The following is a 23321-nucleotide window of genomic DNA, read 5'->3' on the forward strand; positions in this document are numbered from 1 at the left end:
GCGCTCTGGCGGGGTGTTAAATGCTGTTTTTGGGCGTTATGCCGGTCGTCCAGGATTTAGCGCCCGGCTGGAAGATTTGGCTATTGGTTTGCGCCGGCGCAAAAACTTACCACCCCGCCCTCCGTTTTTAGCGTGATTATGACATCAATAGTCGTGCAAAGCTGCGCTAGCGCCCCGGATGGAACTTTCGGCCTTAACGTCTCATTTGACTCCCACCCCAGGAAATGCCTGAAAAAACAGGCGGTCCCAGGGTGCAGCAGGCGCTATTGGTGGCAAATTTAAACAGAGGCTGGAGGATCTTGTATCGCAGTTGTCAGTGACTGCTACGGTTGCGTGCAAAATGCTGCGTGAGGCTCCGAGTTGCAAACAGCACTTTTATATGCCATGACATTTTGCTTACAAAGTCAGTGAGAGATTTCAGTGGGGACAATACTAGTTCACCAGCTATTGACAGATGGCTTCAAGCTGGAAGAAGGGTTCTTGGCCATGTTGTGCCATGAATTCGATGAGGCTGCAGACTTATGGGGAGGAGGCATTACACCCCACAGGTCTACAGGGAAGATCGCTCATACCTCCAGCTCTCTGAGGTGCAGTGCGTTAGAAGGCAGCGCTTCCAAAAGTGCTGACTGAGACATGCCAGCTCCTACAGGCAGACCTACAGCCTACCAGCAGCAACATGACTGCGCTGCCCGTCGAGGTGAAGGTGATACGTCCTTACTACACAGTATAAATGCATACGAGGCCCATGCTTGAGAGAAGGTCAGTCTGTGACCTGTCCTTTATTCCTTAGCCCTCAAGTGATGAAGGTGGGTAGAGCTTCCCCTTTTATACCTGAAGGTCCAGGTTAGGAGTGTCTCCCACCTAGTGGTCAGTGTTCTCACGGTGTACAACTTAGGTCAGTTTATACATGGCTTACAATGCTGGTTGAATACATGACATCACTTCCCCTCCCAAAGTCTTATTGGGATCACAGGTTGAGTCTCTCTGGTGGTTTACGCTCCCTTGTAGAGCGCCTGAGTTGGGGCTCCGGTTGTTGGATGCTGGCCTGAGTGTCTGCTGTTTGCAGTGCCTCAGGCCTGTCCGGACTGCCCACAGTGACTGGGCTCTCCTCCCTTTGGTTCCGGTGTTCGGTCACTTGTGGTGGAGTGAACTCTATATCGTGTTCTTCCTCTGCTTCTTCTATGGGGTTGCTGAACCTCCTTTTTGTTTGATCCACATGTTTGCGGCAGATTTGTCCATTGGTAAGTTTAACTACCAGAATCCTATTTCCCTCTTTGGCAACCACAGTACCTGCGAGCCATTTGGGCCCTGCAGTGTAGTTGAGGACAAAAACAGGATCATTTACATCAATACATCACGCCCTCGCATTCCTGTCATGGTAGTGATATTGTGACTGGCGCCTGCTCTCGACAATTTCTTTCATGGTGGGGTGTATAAGGGATAATCGGGTTTTGAGCGTCCTTTTCATTAGTAGCTCTGCGGGTGGAACCCCTGTGAGCGAGTGTGGTCGGGATCTATAGGCCAACAGGAGGCGTGATAAGCGGGTTTGTAGGGAACCCCCTTGGAATCTGAGCATCCCCTGTTTGATTATCTGCACTGCTCGTTCTGCCTGGCCGTTTGAGGCCGGCTTGAACGGTGCCGTTCTAACATGGTTAATTCCATTGCCTGCCATGAAGTCCTGGAATTCAGTGCTTGTGAAGCACGGGCCATTGTCGCTGACCAAGATGTCCGGTAGACCGTGGGCAGCGAACATTGCCCGTAGACTTTCTGCCGTGGCAGAGAATGTGCTTGAATTTAAAATGTCACACTCGATCCATTTGGAGTAGGTGTCTACTACAACCAAAAACATTTTCCCCATGAAAGGACCTGCGTAGTCCACATGGATGCGTGACCATGGCCAGGGACTAAGGGGGGCTTCCCTGGGCGCATGGCCCAGCTGGGCACAAGTGTTGCACCTGCGAACACAAAGTTCCAGATCTGCGTCTATCCCTGGCCACCAAACGTGTGACCTGGCAATTGCCTTCATCGTGACAATGCTCGGGTGCCCATTGTGGAGTTCTCTGATGAACACCTCTCTGCCCATCTGGGGCATGACTACGCGGTTTCCCACAGTAGGCAATCGGCCTGAATCGAGAGTTCATCCTTGCGCCTGTGAAATGGTTTAAATGTCTCAGGGCATGCCCTGTACGTGGCTGCCCAGTCCCCATTCAGGACACATTTCTTGACTAGAGACAATAGCGGGTCTCTATTAGTCCAGACTTTAATCTGACGGGCTGCCACGGGTGAGCCTTCGCTTCCGAAAGCTTCAACAGCCATGACCATCTCAGCAGCATGCTCGGTAGCCCCCTCAGTGGTGGCTAGTGGGAGCCTGCTGAGTGCATCGGCGCAGTTTTCGGTGCCCGGTCTGTGCCGAATTGTGTAGTCATAGGCAGCTAACGTGAGTGCCCACCTCTGTATGCGGGCCGATGCATTTGCATTTATGGCCTTGTTGTCGGCCAAAAGGGACGTTAGGGGTTTGTGATCTGTCTCCAGCTCAAATTTCCTGCCAAACAGGTACTGGTGCATTTTCTTTACCGCATATTCACATGCGAGCGCCTCCTTTTCTACCATTCCATAGCCCCTTTCTGCCTGGGACAGACTCCTGGAGGCATAAGCTACCGGCTGTAACTGACCCTTGGCATTGACATGCTGCAACACACACCCGACACCATAGGACGACGCATCGCACGTTAACACAAGTTTCTTACATGGGTCATATAGCGTTAACAGATTGTTGGAACATAACAAATTGTGTGCTCTATTAAAAGCCCTTTCCTGGCTGTCCCCCCAGACCCATTCGCGACCTTTGCGTAGGAGCACGTGTAGCGGCTCTAGCAGCGTGCTCAATTTGGGAAGAAAGTTACCATAATAGTTCAGGAGCCCCAGGAACGAACGCAGCTCCGTCGTGTTACGGGGTCTGGGTGCTCTCTGGATCGCTTCCGTCTTGGATGCAGTAGGGCTGATCCCGTCTGCTGCTATCCTCATCCCCAGGAATTCTACCTCTGGAGCTAGGAAGACGCACTTCGCCTTTTTCAGTCGCAGACCTACCCGGTCCAGTCTGCGTAGCACCACCTCCAGGTTGTGGAGGTGTTCTTCAGTATCATAACCCGTAATGAGGATGTCGTCCTGAAAAACCACCGTCCCTGCAATCGACTTGAGGAGGCTTTCCATATTTCGTTGGAAGATCGCGGCGGCCGAGCGAATCCCGAACGGACATCTGTTGTACTCAAACAACCCTTTGTGTGTCGTGATGGTGGTCAGCTTCTTCGACTCACTCGCCAGCTCCTGGGTCATGTAAGCTGAGGTCAGGTCCAATTTTGAAAAAAGTTTGCCACTGGATAGCGTCGCAAAGAGGTCCTCCGCTCTCGGTAGCGGGTACTGGTCTTGAAGTGACACCCGATTGATGGTGGCCTTGTAATCGCCACATATCCTGACCGACCCATCTGCCTTGAGCACCGGCACAATCGGGCTCGCCCAGTCACTGAATTCGACTGGCGAGATGATGCCTTCCCTCAACAGGCGGTCCAATTCGCCTTCTATCTTTTCCCGCATCACGTATGGCGCCGCTCTGGCCTGGTGCTGAACTTCAGCTTCCAGCGATTTCCCCCAGTGTCCATTTCTGCAATTTCTGCAGGTATTTTGCTCATCTCTGCAAACTCCGGCTGAATGTATGCCTCCACGCCTCCAGCATGAGTTGCGGTTTGAAACAAAAGGTCCCTTGCCAGTCGATCGTCCTTGACAGCCCCTGTTATTTTCCTTGAGTGCACCATTAACAGGTGTTGATGGCCCCATTACTGGCCGCATTGTCCCTTGCAATGGCGTGAATTGCTGTTCAGCTTGCCATTGTCTCTGTCGAACTCGCCCTCTGGGTTCGACTACATGTTGGGGCATGCCTGACTGCCCTTGTCTGCCTGGAGAACTGTGTGCTGCTTTAACAATGTTGAATCTCTGTCCCAACCATTCCTTAACACAGTATCTCTCGTCTGTTCTGCTAGTGGCCATGCTTGCGTGGTTTAAATCCCAGTTTCTTGTCGCCATTGATACGTCCTTACTACACAGTATAAATGCACACGAGGCCCATGCTTGAGAGGTGGTCAGTCTGTGACCTGTCCTTTATTCCTTAGCCCTCAAGTGATGAAGGTGGGTGGAGCTTCCTCTTTTATACCTGAAGGTCCAGGTTAGGAGTCTCTCCCACCTAGTGGTCAGTGTTCTCACGGTGTACAACTTAGGTCAACATGGGTTACAATGCTGGTTGAATACATGACAGAAGGTGACTGTGCAATGGCCTTCTATGCCTCCGACTCCTTCCAGGCAGCAGCGGGGGATATATGCAGCATTTCTCAGCACACTGCACATTGCTGCATTCGTCAGGTTACAAGGGCACTGTTCGCATGCAGAATGAACTTCATAAAGTTTCCAATGAGCAGGGACAGCCAGAATGTGAGGGCTTTAGGGTTTGGAAGAATTGCAGGCTTCCCCAAGGTTCAAGGAGCCATTGACTGCACACATGTCGCCTTGCGAGCACCATTACACAACGCAGAGGTCTTCAGAAACCGAAAGGGATACAACTCCCTGAACGTACAGCTGGTCTGGAACCACAAGCAGTGCATCCTCACAGTGAATGCCCACTATCCAGAGAGCGCACATGATGCTTTCATCTTGTATGAGAGCAGTGTGTCACGAATGTTTCAGTGACAAAGACAAGGGCAGGGCTGGCTGAATATGGCTTGGACACCTATCTTATGACCCCCCCTCCGGAACCCTGCCACAGAAGCTGAGTAACGCTACAATGACAACCATGCAGCCACCCGCAACATTATTGAACAGACAATTGGAGTGCTCAAGCAGTGCTTCCAATGCCTAGCCCACTCTGGAGGCAGCCTTCAATACGCCCCTCAACAGATCTCCGAATTCATTGTGATGTGCTGCATGCTACGCAACTTAACCATCATTAGAGGTCAGGCATTGCCAGTGGGGATTGCAGGATCACCTCAGGAGGAGGAAGTGAGCCTGGCGAGGAACCCATTCTGGATCCACCACAACCACAGGGATTGCAGCGTGGAGATGCGGCCGCAGCCAGAGCCTTACATCAGCAGCTCATCATTGACCGGTTTGCTTCAATGGAGAAGGTGGGGTTGCAGCTTTGACTTGTGACTGAATTCTGCAATGAGATACATGACACCAATGGCAAAGGTCAAAGAAACATTTTAATAAACATCAAAAATGAATAATGCCCTCCTACAACCCAAAACGATACAATGATTAAACCAAAACTAACTAAACACAAAAATACTTCCTGAAGCAAGTCAATGCAAAATAATCCATTTCTTAACGCACAACTATTTACAATTTGAATAATTCTACATAAATGCATGAGCACACCCTTGTGGCAAACCTTAATGGCGCTTAGCCACACTTCCCCCCTCCCACTTCCCTTCAGCTCCCTCCCACACCTGCTGCTCCTCCTCAATAAGGCCTCAGTGCCTACAGCAAGGCTGCTAGAGGGCTGCTGTGTTGGGGGCAGAAAATGCAGACAGTGTCTGAATACGCCCTGGACCAGCTCTTGGTCTGGAAAGCCCAGCTACTGACTGCTACGCCTCATCATCGGCGAAAGCAATCACTGGTGGCTGGGGTGCCAACCGTGTATGGTGCATGGTGGGAGCTGGAATGCTGTCATCCTGAGGAAGGACAGCACCTTCCATTTCTTGGGAGGCACAGACTCTCAGATGGGGCTGGGCCTCAGCTTCCAGAGCACGATGTGTCTCCACAACTTTCTGTTTTGCCCTGGCACCGTCCCTTCTCTGTTGGACAATGGAGAATGCACAGTCATCGACCTCATCACATCATCAAGCTGCAGCGTAGCTTGTGCCTGCAATGCGCCCGAGTCTGCAATCAAGGGCATGCGCCGCACACTCTGGAACACCACTGTCGCTGTTGAAGGCCACCAGCCCCTGTGTGCGGGCAATGATGCTTCCGCAACAGTCGCCGTAAGCTTGTCTATGCTCGATGGGATCCGTCTCAATGATCATGAGCTCACGGTGCATACCTGTGTGGTCGCTGGACATTTCCACCAAGTCCAGTAACACGTCTGCCTGTCGTTGACCAGACCGACTTTGCCGACTCACCCTCTGGTGAGCTGGCCTGTGGGATTCCCCTTTCGCACTGCGTTGCGGTAGGCGACTCGGGCCAGGAGACTCCGAAGACTCAAACTCCACAAAAATCTCATTACCTCCAGATGAGGAATATTAAGAAACGGCATCTGGTGGGCTCTGCGGCTAAGTCATGCTCATTGTATCCGCAACCTCGTCATCACCGCCATGGCCTGAGGTTGATGCGTCCCGGGAAGGCTGGCGCAATTATGGCTGATCTTCTGCAGCACAAAAACATACATGTGGTTAGCAGCAGGGGCGGGGCAGAGTGACATGAGGAAGGATGGCATTGTACATGTTCATTTGAAGACCAGCCGCCACTTCATTATACGACTCAATGCAGTTTCTTCAGCCGCCCTATCCATTTACTTACCCTCACTACCCGAAGGGGGCTCAGCATCGCCCCCGGCAACTGCCCGAGCTGCTACTCCAATGAGGGCTGACACCCCGTTCTTCGAAATCAGTAAGTGGTAGTATTTGAGGCGGCCTCCTGCCTGTGCACAGATGCTCCCTCCTGTGCGGGAGTGCTTCGACTGCAAAGAGAAAAATAGGAAGGGTTCAGAAAGAGTTTCTCTTCTGTTGTGGCACATATGCCCACCACTGTACAATAGGTGAGACTGTGTGAATGTTCTAGTGGCTTCCGTTCAATCTGTTTGGATGTTGCATGAGCTTCATGAGCGATTGTTAGGAGGTTAGAGGGATCTAACATAGGAGGTGTAAGTGATCTATCTGAAAGCCATTGCATCAATGGGAATGTATTGTGAGAAAGAATGTAAATGATTGAGTTTATGTGTATCATTAGAAGGCAATGGGTGCAGAATAAGCTTTCATCTTTCTTATGCATTGTGAAATCCACCCCACAGACAGCAAGACTTTTGAGAGAGATCATATGCATGAAAGACTTCACATCGTGTGTGAGATTCATGTTAGAAGGAAAGGAGGCATATATAAATGTGAATGGTACTCACCCTGGTGAACCTGGTAAGGTCATTGAACTTTTTTCGACATTGTGTCCCAGTCCTAGGCATAATGTCTGCAGCAGAGACCTCCTGTGCTATGTCCCTCCACAGCCTCTTAAATACAGGTGGGAGTGGATTGGCTCCTCCAGCAAGATGGAGTGAGAACCACCTCCTCTCCACTGCATGGACTAAGGCCTCACTCGCCTCATTATAGACACGCCTGGCACGCTGCCTTCTTTCTTGCTCCTCCATCTCTGCAGAAGTGGCTGAAATAAGGCGGTGAAGCAGCCACGCCCTGCATTAGCGTTTGCGTCCAGGAAAAACAAACAAAATTTTTTTTCACTACACATGCGCAAAATGGCCGCCTCCTTTAACGCCGCAAGTTTTGGCTTGGGCGCACAAAGTCCGTTGTGCAACACCTGACTCAACGCCAACGCTCCTCCAACTTACATTTTTGCCGAAACCTGCAGTCAAAGGCGCAAACTATTTACAGGCGCTAACTTTAACGCCCCACTGCGATTAACACTCTGAAATCCAAAAAGCCCCAAATCCAGCCCCATAGTTTTGCATTCCAGTTCCTCACTGCACAATCTTTACAACATGTATAAATCTGGTAAAGCACTGAGTGTGCGCAAAATCCAGATCTGTTCCCAGATCAAGGATTCATGGCAACCCCTCGGCCATCCAGAAAATTTCCTTTGCAAGAAGAATCAAGTTCACGGGGCCGAGTTTAGCTTTAGCAGAATGTGCTTTTATCTCTGATTCACAGAGGTCGAATGAGGTTGTAACTCAGTGACTCAATAAGAAGGAAAATAAATAATAAATGCAGTTAGCGATGGGAGATCAGAGATCCTCTCATGGTTTCATTAGGCAGTGTACAGTGTGAGGCAGCCACACAGACCAGTGGGCCCCAATCTGTGCTGAGTTCACTGAGACCTGGAAGTATGCTAATTGATGTGCCATAATTGACTGCGGCACTCCTGGGCTAGGGTAGGGGGAAACAGTTCGAGTTCCTGCTTTTATTTTGTTCTTATGATGTGGGCAACACTGGCAATGCTACTGCTTTTATTACTCATCCCTAGTCACCCTAGAAGGTGGCAGCTTGCCAGGGCACCAAAGGACATTAAGAATCAACCTCATAGTGTGGACGAGAGTTACCTATAGACCAGATGGGGTCGGGGCGGCAGGTTCCCTTTGGTGAACAAGTTGGGTTTTCACAACAATCTGAAAACTTTCATGGTTATTTTCTCTGGCACTAGCCCACAATTACCAATTTATTGAAGTCAATTCACAATCCGCTATGATGGAACTTGAACTCACACTTGCTGGAATAATAATCCAGTAGCATAATCACCACACTACCATATCCTGCATAGTTGCAGGCGCTGTATAAATTAATACTTTTGCAATTGCTGCTTTATTTTGGTATCCAGGATTCATTGCTGTGATCTGATGTTAGGAGTTAAATTAAAAAGTAGGACCTCAAAGGTGGTAATCTCTGGATTGCTACCAGTGCCACATGCTAATCAGAGTAGAGGGAGCAGTATAGTTAGAATAAATACGTGGCTTGAGCAGTGGTGCAAGAGGGAGGGATTCAAATTCCTGGGACGTTGAAACCAGTTCTGGGGGAAGTGGGACCTGTACAAAAAGGACGGTTTGCACTTGGGCAGGACTGGAACTGATGTCCTGGGGGTAACATTTGCTAATGCAGTTCGGGAGTGTTTAAACTAATATGGCAGGGGAATGGGAACCTATGCAGTGAGACAGGGCGAAGTAATATGGAGTCAGAAACAGTTGGTAGAAAGGTAAAAAAACAATAGTGGAAGGCTGAGTAAACAAAAGCAAGAAACAAAAAGGGCCACACTACATCATAATTCTAAAAGGACAAAGGGTGTTAAAAAAACAAGCCTGAAGGCTTTGTGTCTTAATGCAAGGAGTATCCATAATAAGGTGGATGAATTAACTGTGCAAATAGCTGTTTACAGATATGATGTGATTGGGATTACAGAGACGTGGCTCCAGAATGATCAGGGCTGGGAACTCAACATCCAGGGGTATTCAAAATTCAGGAAGGATAGAATAAAAGGAAAAGGAGGTGGGGTAGCATTGCTGGCTAATGAGGAGATTAATGCAGTAGCTAGGAAGGACATTAGCTTGGATGATGTGGAATCTACATGGGTAGAGCTGCAGAACACCAAAGGGCAAAAAACATTAATGGGAGTTGTGTACAGACCTCCAAACAGTAGTAGTGATGTTGGGGAGGGCATCAAACAGGAAATTAGGGGTGCATGCAATAAAGGTGCAGCAGTTATCATGGGTGACTTTAATATGCATATAGATTGGGCTAACAAAACTGGAAGCAATACGGTGGAGGAGGATTTCCTGGCGTGCATAAGGGATGGTTTTCTAGACCAATATGTCGAGGAACCAACTAGGGGGGAGGCCATCTTAGACTGGGTGTTGTGTAATGAGAGGGGATTAATTAGCAATCTCGTTGTGCGAGGCCCCTTGGGGAAGAGTGACCATAATATGGTGGAATTCTACATTAGAATGGAGAATGAAACAGTTAATTCAGAGACCATGGTCCAGAACTTAAAGAAGGGTAACTTTGAAGGTATGAGGCGTGAACTGGCTAAGATAGATTGGCGAATGATACTTAAGGGGTTGACAGTGGCTGGGCAGACATTTAGAGACCGCATGGATGAACTACAACAATTGTACATCCCTATCTGGCGTAAAAATAAAAAAGGGAAGGTGGCTCAACTGTGGCTATCTAGGGAAATCAGGGATAGTATTAAAGCCAAGGAAGTGGCATACAAATTGGCCAGAAATAGCAGCGACCCGGGGACTGGGAGAAATTTAGAACTCAGCAGAGGAGGACAAATGGTTTGATTAGGACAGGGAAAATAGAGTACGAGAGGAAGCTTGCAGGGAACATTAAGATGGACTGCAAAAGCTTCGATAGATATGTAAAGAGAAAAAGGTTAGTAAAGACAAACGTAGGTCCCCTGCAGTCAGAATCAGGGGAAGTCATAACGGGGAACAAAGAAATGGCAGATCAATTGAACAAGTACTTTGGTTCGGTATTCACTAAGGAGGACACAAACAACCTTCCGAATATAAAAGGGGTCAGAGGGTCTAGTAAGAAGGAGGAACTGAGGGAAATCCTTATTAGTCGGGAAATTGTGTTGGGGAAATTGATGGGATTGAAGGCCGATAAATCCCCAGAGCCTGATGGACTGCATCCCAGAGTACTTAAGGAGGTGGCCTTGGAAATAGCGGATGCATTGACAGTAATTTTCCAACATTCCACAGACTCTGGATCAGTTCCTATGGAGTGGAGGGTAGCCAATGTAAGCCCACTTTTTAAAAAAGGAGGGAGAGAGAAAACAAGGAATTATAGACCGGTCAGCCTGACATCGGTAGTGGGTAAAATGACGGAATCAATTATTAAGGATGTCATAGCAGCGCATTTGGAAAGAGGTGACATGATAGGTCCAAGTCAGCATGGATTTGTGAAAGGGAAATCATGCTTGACAAATCTTCTGGAATTTTTTGAGGATGTTTCCAGTAGATTGGACAAGGGAGAACCAGTTGATGTGGTGTATTTGGACTTTCAGAAGGCTTTCGACAAGGTCCCACACAAGAGATTAATGTGCAAAGTTAAAGTACATGGGATTGGGGGTAGTGTGCTGATGTGGATTGAGAACTGGTTGGCAGACAGGAAGCAAAGAGTAGGAATAAATGGGTACTTTTCAGAATGGCAGGCAGTGACTAGTGGAGTACCGCAAGGTTCTCTGCAGGGGCCCCAGCTGTTTACATTGTACATTAATGATTTAGACGAGGGGATTAAATGTAGTATTTCCAAATTTGCGGATGACACTAAGTTGGGTGGTAGTGTGAGCTGCGAGGAGGATGCTATGCGGCTGCAAAGTGACTTGGATAGGTTAGGTGAGTGGGCAAGTGCATGGCAGATGAAGTATAATGTGGATAAATGTGAGATTATCCACTTTGGTGGTAAAAACAGAGAGGCAGACTATTATCTGAATAGGAAAAGGGGAGGTGCAACGAGACCTGGGTGTCATGGTACATCAGTCATTGAAGGTTGGCATGTAGGTACAGCAGGTGGTTAAGAAAGCAAATGGCATGTTGGCCTTCATAGCGAGGAGATTTGAGTACAGGGGCAGGGATGTGTTACTACAGTTGTACAGGGCCTTGGTAAGGCCACACCTGGAGTAATGTGTACAGTTTTGGTCTCCTAACTTGAGGAAGGACATTATTGAGGGAGTGCAGCGAAGGTTCACCAGACTGATTCCCAGGATGGTGGGACTGACATATCAAGAAAGACTGGATCAACTGGGCTTGTATTCACTGGAATTCAGAAGAATGAGAGGGAATCTCATAGAAACGTTTAAAATTCTGACGGGTTTAGACAGGTTAGATGCAGGAAGAATGTTCCCAATGTTGGGGAAGTCCAGAACCAGGGGTCACAGTCTAAGGATAAGGGGTAAGCCATTTAGGACCGAGATGAGGAGAAACTTCTTCACCCAGAGAGTGGTGAACTTGTGGAATTCTCTACCACAGAAAGTTGTTGAGGCCAATTCACTAAATATATTCAAAAAGGAGTTAGATGTAGTCCTTACTACTAGAGGGATCAAGGGGTATGGCGAGAAAGCAGGAATGGGGTACTGAAGTTGCATGTTCAGCCATGAACTCATTGAATGGCAATACAGGCTCGAAGGGCCAAATGGCCTACTCCTGCACCTATTTTCTATGTTTGGTGAGGACAGCATCAGGCTTGGTCATCATTTACTGCCGTGGTCAAACAGCCTTCTCATCTTGCTGAAGCTCAGACAGAAGCAAAGTACAAAGTGATATCTGGCACCTGGGCAGAAAAATCAGAAGTGAGGAGAAAAAAAAAGTGCAGAGTTCAGGTCATGTGTAAAATTGGAGTGGTCACTTGTATTTGTTACAATTCAAATGTCTCAATCTCTGGTCTGTCTATACCATGCACCGACTGTAGAAGTAGCACCATTAGGGTATCATTCAACAAACCTGCCTGCTGACACCTGGATCCATGAATTAGCATTTCAAGCTAATCCGCTAAGGGAATCCTAGCCAGCTGACATGTGCTTTTTTTTAAAAAGACACACAACAATGCATAATGTGATTTTTGTTGCAATATATTTGAAAATATACAGGACCCTAATAAGACTTGTTCTCAGTTTTGGTCAGGATATTTCTTCAGAGGTGAGAAAGATTACAATGCCGATTAAATATGGCATTCTCCACAATGAATAGAATAATGCAGCCCAGAAGGAGTCCTGTGTCGGCTCTTTGAAAGAGCTGTCCAATTAGTCCCACTTTACTGCTCGTGCCCCATCACCCTGCAAATGTTTCCTTTTCGGAATTTCATCACAAATGAATAAAATAGAATTTATTTGCCCTGTTAAAATTATTTATTTGCCCTGTTAAAATTATGAAATACAGAAATTAACCCATTTTGAGAGTTTATCATTAAGGATCTGTTTTCCAAGGAGTTTGCTATTTTATGATGCGCAGATATGTGTGAGGCATCCTCTGTGACGTTCAGTCCTAAAATAGCCAGGAGTGGGAGTGAGAGTGTTCTGACAGGTTCTATAATGTACAGCATGAGAGAATATTCACATGTTCCTTAATATTTGCTCTCGTATAACAATGAGCGGTGGTGGCAATGCAGATTAACGCCAGGCTACTGTCCTGTGATGCAATAAATGGTTAATCGGTTGTAAAACATTGCACCTCCCCATTGTAGGGATCAATAATCAAACATCATAATCATCATGCGATAGGGGCGGAGCTCCTCTGACTGGAAAACCGGCTCTGATTCTGGTATGTGGTTTGTGATTTTACAGATTCAGAAACTTATTGTGGATCCAGAGCTGAGACCGATTGAACCGTCCAACAAAGCCCTGAAAAGTGGAGCAAGCTCAGGTAAATCAGTTACAAGTGATTTCTGCTACTAGTGTGTTCAACTTAAGAAAACAAACTTAAGTAAATCCAGAATCCCCTTCTCACTGCTGCTAACCAATCCCAGATCTAACACTCGGGGACACCTTCAAAAGCTCAAGATTTTAAGTGTAAAAATCAATGAAGGCCAAGACAAGAACTTTTCAGAAGCTACAGTAACTTTAAACAGTCCATACAATCTGTCCTGCATTAAGAGTAAAGATAAATGTGGTCCCTGTTGTCATGAACAGGGAGGAATGCTCAAGTAGAGCAATATCCAGTTGAGATGGATTTTTCTCGGGCTTTCTTTATTCTTTCGATCCACTGTCGATCAGAGTTGTCCCCATCACTCCTGCTGCAATACTCTTTGGGAGTTATATTATTATAGGGCTCAATTTCAGGATTATAGACATATATTTGTAAGAAATGGGGAATTGACTCCGTATCTGTTTGTACTGTGGGACATCATTCAGTACTTTCAGCAAGTCAGAGATGTTCAGATTTTAAAAAGACTGTTGGTGAGAGAGGTTCAGACAGTAGTGAAACCATGCATGTATGAATAAGACAGTGCGAAAGAGACTGAAGGAGACCAAATGACAGATAAATCAAGAAATAATTAAATATTAAAGCTGCTTCAAGAGTCCACAAGACTTAGTGTTGCTGGTTCTTGGAGTGTAGGTTTTGTGTGGCTGGCTACAAGCAGAGTGTAAATCTGATGGGACTTGCCAAGGCTGACAGCTGGGTTGCTTGGTCTCCTCAGCCATCAGTCTTACCAAGTCCCAGTGGTCTTGCATTTGGCTTGCAGCTGACTGCGCAAAACCCCACTCCTCTGGGAACCGATGACACTGGCATGGCTTTGTGCAATGTAAAAGCATCTTCAAACGTAGTGGCCGAGAACAGGCATGTAGCACAGGCCTCCCTCGGCTGGCAACCAAATCAAGGTAAATCTGCCGGAATCTTTTAGATTAGTAGTAAGGAAGGCACATCATCACAAGGCATTATCATCCACAAATGTATTTATTATCTTTGTTTTGACATCATGACACATGCTCATGATATCAATTCTTTGGGCATGCAATCTGCTTAAAATGTCACAGCCAGCCATGTGTGCCTGCCAATTCAAGAGACTGGCAGCTTGACTTAGAAGTAAATTTGAGAGAGCGATGTTCTTACGCTGAACAGCCAAGACCTCACCGATAATATAAAAAGCCCCAGGGTCTTGCAGTATTTCGGTCGGTGCCTGGAGTGTGAGCTTAAGTCTCCTGGGGGCTAGATTCATCGGGCAGATAATCATCAAATTCTCTTTGAGGAAAACCCTTTGAGGAAAAAGTGCTGGGGCCAGAGATCAAAGAAAAATATAAACTCATCTTAAAACTAAAGCTAAATTGGTGCCTCTTGTAAAACATAAATCATATCAAAGGAACAATGAGTGTTCCATTCTCCTCTGCTGTCAAACAACTTCTTCAGGTTATGGTTGGCAAGAGCCTAGAAATTAGTCAATTTGCCTTTTTGGGCACAGACTAATGTGTGGGTAATCTCTATCATTATAAGCTCTAAGAAAGATACATTAGTTTTTGGCTGGGGTTTGACTAAATAATCCTCCCTGTGATTTTGGTCATGGATAAATACTCCACTATTTGGATGTGAAGGAAGGTAATATTTTCACACAATTATTTAATTTATAGTATATTCCCTCCCTCTCCTTCAGTGAACTGTATGTCAATTATATGTCTGCTTTTAGGATCTTGCTGAGATGGCTGGTGATCCTCTAATCTCTTGCTAATTATTTCTAGGAAAACTACATCTTCAGCAAACTACACAGCATTTTCTTCCAGAGCCCCACCTTCCAATCAATCATGAACTCTCCAATTTAGACCATGACACAGCCCTCTACGAGCTCACTGAGGATACAGGTACCTATTTCCCAGATGCCGAAGTGGGACAGGAGGAATTCTAAAAAAAAACCTGGACCCAAGCAACAGGACATGGCATGGCAGAGTCACATGCCTTGGCTCCTACTGTGCTGTTCACACAAAGCAGATATTCTTCCAGGTAAAAAAACTTTTAGAGAATCCTGAGAATTGTGGATTCCTGCCAACCTGCCAACTCCAATGGCATTGCCTGAAGGAACCTGCTTTTCTTCTGTTCATCCTTTCCCCCCCATGGCTTCCCTCTTCACTCCAAATTTCACGAGGCTGGAGGAGATGAATTCTTGCACTTCTGCGGGCTGGGAAATATAGGTACTGCCTGGAGGTAGAATCTACCCACAGTGTACCAAGAGTTCTCTGGGGTCCTGCAGGATGCCAGATAGGAAATGAGCCTGTGATGGTTCTGTGCACAGCACAGAGATCTCGTCCAGAACTATTTTTTGCCTTTGATCTTTTAAGGTTCTGTTTCAGAATTCTTGTTTGTGTGTTACACATCTATGGACAAAGAACGGTAATAATTTCTGTACGTGTATATTACAGCACATTACTAAGCAGTTTTCTTTTCCATTCTATATACCTTGCATTGGTTAAAAGTGCTAGGCTTGACAGGGTTGGGTTTGATGTATTGATAATGCACTTGGATTATTTTTGACCGAGCTATTGTGATAAATCTTTACACATTCAATAAAAAAGTTGAAGCAGCTTTTTTTGGAATGAGTCCCATGTTTCACAGAAATATAAGCAACCTCATCACGAGAATGTTTATGGACCCCTGTCTACACATGCTTATTATACCTTGCTATGAATCAGACTTGCTCTCAATATATATTCCCATTCTCACTGCAAAAGGCAGTTTCCATAGGCAAACCAGCACTCTTAAGATCGGAATCTTATACGTTTAGTACATGGGAGACAGCATGCCATCGAGCAAACAATCCCGCCTATTTTGTGAACATACTAATGAATAATACTTCAGAAGACAGATAATATCAGCCATGCCAGGCACTTTTTGTTCTTGGCTAAACTATTAAACTGGTTTATTCACAAACAGCATTATTTCTATAAGCAAGCTTGGAAACTTGCTGAGGGTTAATCAAATAAATCAATTAGTGAAGGCCCCGCGAATTCATCTTACAGGTCTTAGAAAAAGTATTTCTCAGAAACAAATAAGTAGTCTTGTTTCTCAGGAAACAGGGGATTATGATCTCCGTAAGAAATAAGTTAGAATAACGTATGGAGCCTAAGGGTGCACTCACGCTACAACTGTAGCATTGGTGCAAAGTAGTTTCATTTCGCACCAGCAATGCATTTATACCATGAATGCAACCGGTCTCAGGGCACAACCAGCACTCAGCAAAGTGGAGTAGGACTCTGTGTTGGTTGTGCCCTGATGCCAGTTGCATTTATGGTATAAATGCATTGCTGGTGCGAAATGAAACTACTTTGCACCAAGCACAGAAGTCTCACCTCTTGCGAGAAATTGGGGTTAATGCCGCCGAAAGGAAGTGGAGCGTGAAATGAAGCGCTCCACTTCCTTTCTGGGGCGGTCGCCTCGGGAGTGGGGAACAGCGCTACGCATTGGGCCGCATTGCGCTGCTGCTTAGGAGGGGCTCTTCCTGAATTAAAAGGAAGGGCCCAAGCTGCATACTCTGCAGCAAATAAAAGGTCCTGCCCGGGGAGTGGGGGTGCTGTGCCAAGCAGCACTCAGCCGGGCTGACTGATCGCGGCACAGACCCTGTGTTCAAAGTGCCAATGGGGCGCACAAAAAGATCGGGAATTTTTTTTTTAACAGCAGCCTGGTATGTGTCCCTTGAAGCTGTTGTCGTCATCGCCTGATGCAGCTACAAGGGGCGATACCCAATTTAGGGTCTGGGGCGCTGCGCACTGTGATGACGTCAGCACAGCGGGGTGCTACGGGTCACGCCGCCGCTAAACCCCTGCCAAATTTAGCGGGAGTCATTAGTGGCGCAGTGCCTGGTCGCAAAGTTGTTTGCGCCCCATTAGCGCCCTCTGGGGGTGCTAACTGGAGGTGCAAATGACCCGAATTTCTAGGCGATAGTGTGAATGCACCATAATTTAGCTCCACTGCAAGACAAATTGAATGCAGGTAAAGTTGGCAGTCTGTAATGTTCATGTTCAGGAATCCACTTTGATCCAAAAGAAGTTTTATTTCGGGACATTCTCAGCAACACATCCTTGATGAGATTGCAATATTTATAAAACTGAGGCAAGTCAGAAGACGAGCATAAGGAGACCCAACATGCTGGATACCGTTAGGAAGGGTTAAAATAGCTGCCAATACTAAGCCTTTGAATCAGAACAATATGATGGCAAGGTTTGAAATCTGAATCTGCACAGCGCATGTTTCTCCTGAACACCATTGAGCTCAGACAATCACTGACTAGCTTCTGTGATATTGGAGAGCCCTTTGAAGATGATTCAGTTGTTTGACATTCCCTTGTCTGAAGTCACAAACACAGTTGCTGCCATCACTCCAGGAGCTACAAATGGCAGTGTTTGGAAGCTTGTATTCTGCTCTCGAGTGATAGAATTTGATCTAAATTCTCCGGAAACAATTGAGACTATACTCGGATCTTTGGAATCAAGTAATTATGAAAAAAACATTCTGCACAAGCTCCAAATGGGAATTTTCTGATTGGAAAATCTAACTTCCATGATAAAATTGGGAATTGCTGGAACTTGACCTTTAAGTCTTGCAAAAGAGCTCAATGAGACAAGTGACTAGATAAAGCGAGCCATTAAACTGCAGTTGGAGACACTCTTGTATTAACAAGCATTTTATTGACAGTCTGGTTGTTGAAGCCAGTTTGGACAGGCTAGTACCTTATTTCCTGAACAATTAACTTTATACTTTCTGTAAGATAGCTTTGGGTTACTGTGAAAATATGTGCCCCCTTCAGCCTGAGGCTTGAGTAAGTGGTATTACTTGAAATTCTGCTGTTGGAGAAATGTGTTCAACAGCCTGAGATTCAGGAAAAAATTAATTGGTTATTTTGGAGACAAGAAAACTGTTGAGTATAATATTTCTTTTTCTAAGCCTAAGAAAGCTCTGGAAGTGAAATAAAGCAACTATCTCTGACGCTAAGTGTTCCTTGCTAAGAACACTGAATTGAGAAAATAATGTCTTTGCCAGTTAAGTTCCCTTGAAATGAAGGAGACAGCCTTTCTGGACTCTCTTCATTTGAGTCTGACACAAGAGCCCAAGGTGGTCATGCAAAACAAGCGATAGTTCATCAGCAGACCATTTCACACTCTGCGCCTGACCTTTTAAAAGAAAGTCTAGCAATGTAAAGCCATCTGCAGAGTCAGGCTTTCCTGCTAACTAGTGGCTGTAGCAATTTGGGAGAATTCTGCATTATATTTTTGTATGACAAAAGTAAATGTAAATTTAATTGTTTCAGCTATACCGTTAAAGGAGCTCACCGTCTGCATCAGGGGATAGGCCAGTACTGGAAAGTGACCAGATATCCTCGCATTTTCACTGAGTCAGCTGGTCTTCTTTGCTGGTGTCGATATCTGTGCTCAGAAACAAATCAGATCAAAGATTTTAAAATGTCTCTTTGAAATGTTAAGGTCTGAGTCTGCAAATGGGGTGGGAATGGGGAGAGAAGAAAAATTCTCTGGCTAACCCTTGACAGGAAAATAGTTATTATCTCAATGTGATGTGTGATGTCAAAGACTGCTTTTGGCATTTAAAAAAAAAAGATGCCTTAGTCAGTTCACTTGTGAAGTTAACTGTTATAGCAACTAGGGTGGTTATGTACGAAACACATTCCATTACAAAGGTGTTGCACTTTTTTTTTTAACAGTGAATATTTATTTGGGTTCAGTATCACTGGCCACTCCCCTAAGCGGATCTAATGTCCGGTATGAACCAATGTATTTTTACCTGCCTAATATTTTGCTAAATGTAGTGAGACAGAAGGGTTGAATAGAGAACACTTGTTACTGTACTCCCAATATGTTACATGCTGTCATGTTCTCGATCAAAACAGTAGGTAGTACTCCTGCATTAATCCTCAACATATACTTATTCTTTGGAACATAAGGGTACTTAGGTGTGGAAATGTTTTCTGTGCACATCGGGTAGCCAAGAACATGTTCCCTGGAGAAAGTGTCTCTCTGAAACTGTATTGTGCTCTATCTCTGTCATCTCCCCTCCAAATTGGGTGGGAGGTAGAGGGGAGGGGATTGTCAGTCAGCTGCATCTCCATCAGTTCCATGCACCCAGGCTCCATTGGATAGTTATAGTTAACATTTTAGGTTGGTGACCTTTCATCAAAACTAGAAAATGTTACAGATGTAACTCGTTTTAAGCAAGTACAAAGGCAGGGAAAAGGGAAGGGGGTGGGGGGGGAAGAGGAGAAAAGAACAGAAGCGAAGGTCTGTGATAGGGTGGAAAGCTGGAGTGATTAAATGACAGATGATGGTGTAAAAAGGGGATGGTAATGAAACAAGTTAGATAACACAAGATTGGTCCAGAGGAGCTATAAACAGCAACAGAAGAATCATTACCAGCTGCTGCAGGAGGGCGATGGATGATTGCAGTGCGGGCAGAAGCAGCGAGGTCGGGGCGAAGGAGCGGCAAGAGTTCGTAGAGGGATGTGATCGGGGCCCAGGAGAGCCGAGGGCCCAGGGACAGCACGGGCCAGCCCACACTGCGATATGTGTGCGCACTAGGTCCGTGCAGCAGAGCTGGTCTCCAGTCGTCTTGGTTAATCCTTGCCACTGGACTAAGACCTAGCTCTGTCAAGTCCATGTGGTGGCTGGTGTGCAACGGCCACCATACGATTTAAAACAAATCCAAGCACAGGCATCTTCCACCCTTCAAGATGTAGTTCGGGATCTGGAATATCAGGTCCTTCATTGAAACACCTGTGAACCCATCCCTTGTTTCAAGGGACCGGCTATGATGATGATGAGAGCCCAAAAAGGTATTTGACATCATGACTTGCCACTGCTCCACATGCCTCCAATGTACTTATAATGGACACAAGACCCCTGACTATGTTTAGGTGGGTGAAACCTATAACACTGTCACACTATCAGCAATCACTGTGCCTGATTGTGGAGCAGGTGGTCCCTTAGCCTCCCCCTTGCTGCGTAGGCTGACCATAACATCAGCAGGACACATGCCATCCTCTATCAAAGCCTCAGATAGCATAGCTGCTTCTGTCTCTCTGGCCTACGTCAGATATTCCAGCCCAAAAGTGACCACGGGTAGATCTAAAGAAGAATGATATATACCTCTTGAAAATGAGCGATTTTGCCCTTCACATACTATGAATCAGAGACTGTTGCATGAAAGTAAAAGAATACTCGGTGTTCCATGATTCCTTTCTCTGTCTCCCAGACACTTTCTTGTTTATGGTCACACACCAAGAGCAGCTTTGTGTTTTTATTATTTGTTCTCGAGACATGGGCAACATTAGAAACATAGAAAATAGGTGCAGGAGTAGGCCATTCGGCCCTTCGAGCCTGCACCACCATTCAATAAGATCATAGCTGATAATTCACCTCTGTACCCCTTTCCTGCTTTCTCTCCATACCCCTTGATCCCTTTAGCCGTAAGGGCCATATCTAACTCCCTCTTGAATATATCCAATGAACTGGCATCAACAACTCTCTGCGGCAGGGAATTCCACAGGTTAAGAACTCTCTGAGTGAAGAAGTTTCTCCTCATCTCAGCCCTAAATGGCTTACCCCTTATCCTTAGACTATATCCCCTGGTTCTGGACTTCCCCAACATTGGGAACATTCTTCCTGCATCTGTCCAGTCCCGTCAGGATTTTATATGTTTCTATGAGATCCCCTCTCATCCTTCTAAACTCCAGTGAATGCAGGCCCAGTTGATCCAGTCTCTCCTCTTTTGTCAGTTCTGCCATCCGGGAATCAGTCTGGTGAACCTTCGCTGCACTCCCTCAATAGCAAGAACATCCTTCCTCAGATTAGGAGACCAAAACTGAACACAATATTTCAGGTGAGGCCTCACTAAGGCCCTGTACAACTGTAGTAAGACCTCCCTGCTCCTATACTCAAATCCCCTAGCTATGAAGGCCAAATACCATTTGCCTTCTTCACCGCCTGCTGTACTTGCATGCCAACTTTCAATGACTGATGTACCATGACACCCAGGTCTCGTTGCACCTCCTCTTTTCCTAATCTGTCGCCATTCAGATAATATTCTGCCCTCGTGTTTTACCACCAAAGTGGATAACCTCACATTTATCCACATTATACTGCATCTGCCACTCGTTTGCCCACTCACCTAACCTGTCCAAGTAACCCTGCAGCCTTTTAGCATCCTCCTCACAGCTCACACCGCCACAGTGTCATCTGCAAACTTGGAGATATTACATTCAATTCCCTCATCCAAATCATTAATGTATATTGTAAATAGCTGGGGTCCCAGCACTGAGCTCTGCGGCACCCCACTAGTCATTCTGAAAAGGACCTGTTTATCCCGACTCTCTGCTTCCTGTCTTCCAACCAATCCTCTATCCGCGTCAGTACATTACCCCCAATACCATGTGCTTTAATTTTGCACACCAATCTCTTTCAAAAGCCTTTTGAAAGTCCAAATACACCACATCCACTGGTTCTCCCTTGTCCACTCTACTAGTTACATCCTCAAAAAATTCTAAAAGATTTGACAAGCATGATTTCCCTTTCATAAATACATGCTGACTTGGACCAATCCCAAAACTGCTTTCCAGATGTGCTGCTATTTCATCTTTAATAATTGATTCCAACATTTTCACCACTACTGATGTCAGGCTAACTGGTCTATAATTACCCGCCTTCTCTCTCCCTCCCTTCTTAAAAAGTGGTGTTACATTAGCTACCCTCCAGTCCATAGGAACCGATCCAGAGTTGATAGACTGTTGGAAAATGATCACCAATGCATCTACTATTTCTAGGGCTACTTCCTTAAGTACTCTGGGATGCAGGCTATCAGGCCCTGGGGATTTATCAGCCTTCAATCCCATCAATTTCCATAACACAATTTCCAGCCTAATAAGGATATCCTTCAGTTCCTCCTTCTCACTAGACACATGGTCCCTTAGTATTTCCGGAAGATTATTTGTGTCTTCCTTCGTGAAGACAGAACCAAAGTATTTGTTCAACTGGTCTGCCATTTCTTTGTTCCCCATTATAAATTCACCTGAATCTGACTGCAAGGGACCTACATTTGTCTTCACTAATCTTTTTCTCTTCACATATCTATAGAAGCTTTTGCAGTCAGTTTTTATGTTCCCAGCAAGCTTCCTCTCATACTGTATTTTCCCCCTCCTAATTAAACCCTTTGTCCTCCTCTGCTGTAATATAAAATTCTCCCAGTCCTCAGGTTTGCTGCTTTTGCAAGGTTGCATTTGTTGTCCATCCATAGTGCTCTGAGAAGGTGGTGGGCAATATTCCCTTTTAATTTTTGGAGGGTATGTGGCCACTCAGGGTCTGCGTGGCAAATTCAAAATATCCTGTATGCCCGTTTTTTCCTATTAAAAGCCAATGAGCAGGCTGCGTGGGAACTGCAATATACTGCATGACTGCGCAGCTTAAAGGGAACATTGGTTGTGGGCCTTCTCCTTGAACTGCTGCAGTCTTTGTGCTGATGGTGCTCCCACAATGGCGTTGGATAGGGAATTAACCAGTGACTATGAAGGAGTGGCAATATATGTCCAATTCAGGATAGTCTATGACTTGGAGGTGATGGTGTTCCCATGACATTGCTGCTACAGTCCTTCTTTGGGTAGAGGTCGCGGGGAGGGGAGCTACTTGTCACAAAGTACCGAGTCTCTGCCCTGCTCGTGTAGCCACAGTGTTAATATGGCTGGAACAGTTCAGCTGTTGGTCAGTGCAGATCACAAAGATGTTGATGGTGGGGGATATGGTGATGCCATTGAAGGTCAAGGGTAGGTGTGGCTTTCTCTTGTTGGAGGTGATTATTACTTGGCACTTGGGTGGTTCAAATGTTACCTTGACCTCTCCAAGCTCATCTTGTCCATGAGACCCATTTCCTGCTCCACTGCTGACCACCCAACTTCCTTTTTTGGCTCCCATGTTAGCTGACATTGTTAACGGTTCTCTTCTCAGGTACTGTTCCCCTCTCCTTCAAATCTGTGGTCATCACCCCTCCTCAAAAAACCAACCCTTGACCCCACTGTGCTTGCTAGCTACCACCCCCACCTCCAACCTCCCTTTCCTCTCCAAAGTTCTTGAAAGTTTGTCACCTCCCT

At 46.1% G+C, this 23321-nt stretch overlaps 2 protein-coding genes across 7 annotated transcripts in view; one reads left to right on the plus strand and one right to left on the minus strand.

The window, feature by feature from the left end:
- The window catches only part of hsf4 (heat shock transcription factor 4), an 88504-nt gene extending 72756 nt beyond the window's left edge, over positions 1–15748 (plus strand). For both annotated transcript variants that reach the window (XM_070897870.1, XM_070897871.1), the window contains exons 12-13: positions 13042–13120; positions 14929–15748. In XM_070897870.1, coding sequence (XP_070753971.1) covers positions 13042–13120; positions 14929–15092 — 243 coding nt within the window. In that variant the 3' untranslated portion in view covers positions 15093–15748. The remainder of the gene's footprint in view (positions 1–13041; positions 13121–14928) is intronic.
- LOC139278759 (zinc finger protein 319-like) overlaps positions 6323–23321 on the minus strand; it is a 49976-nt gene continuing 32977 nt past the window's right edge. For all 5 annotated transcript variants that reach the window (XM_070897866.1, XM_070897868.1, XM_070897864.1 and 2 more), the window contains exons 3-4: positions 6562–6721; positions 6323–6409 (exon numbers count right to left, since the gene is read on the minus strand). In XM_070897866.1, coding sequence (XP_070753967.1) covers positions 6582–6721 — 140 coding nt within the window. In that variant the 3' untranslated portion in view covers positions 6323–6409; positions 6562–6581. The remainder of the gene's footprint in view (positions 6410–6561; positions 6722–23321) is intronic.

This window comes from Pristiophorus japonicus, chromosome 13, assembly GCF_044704955.1.
Source record: "Pristiophorus japonicus isolate sPriJap1 chromosome 13, sPriJap1.hap1, whole genome shotgun sequence".
Lineage (NCBI taxonomy): Eukaryota > Metazoa > Chordata > Chondrichthyes > Pristiophoridae > Pristiophorus > Pristiophorus japonicus.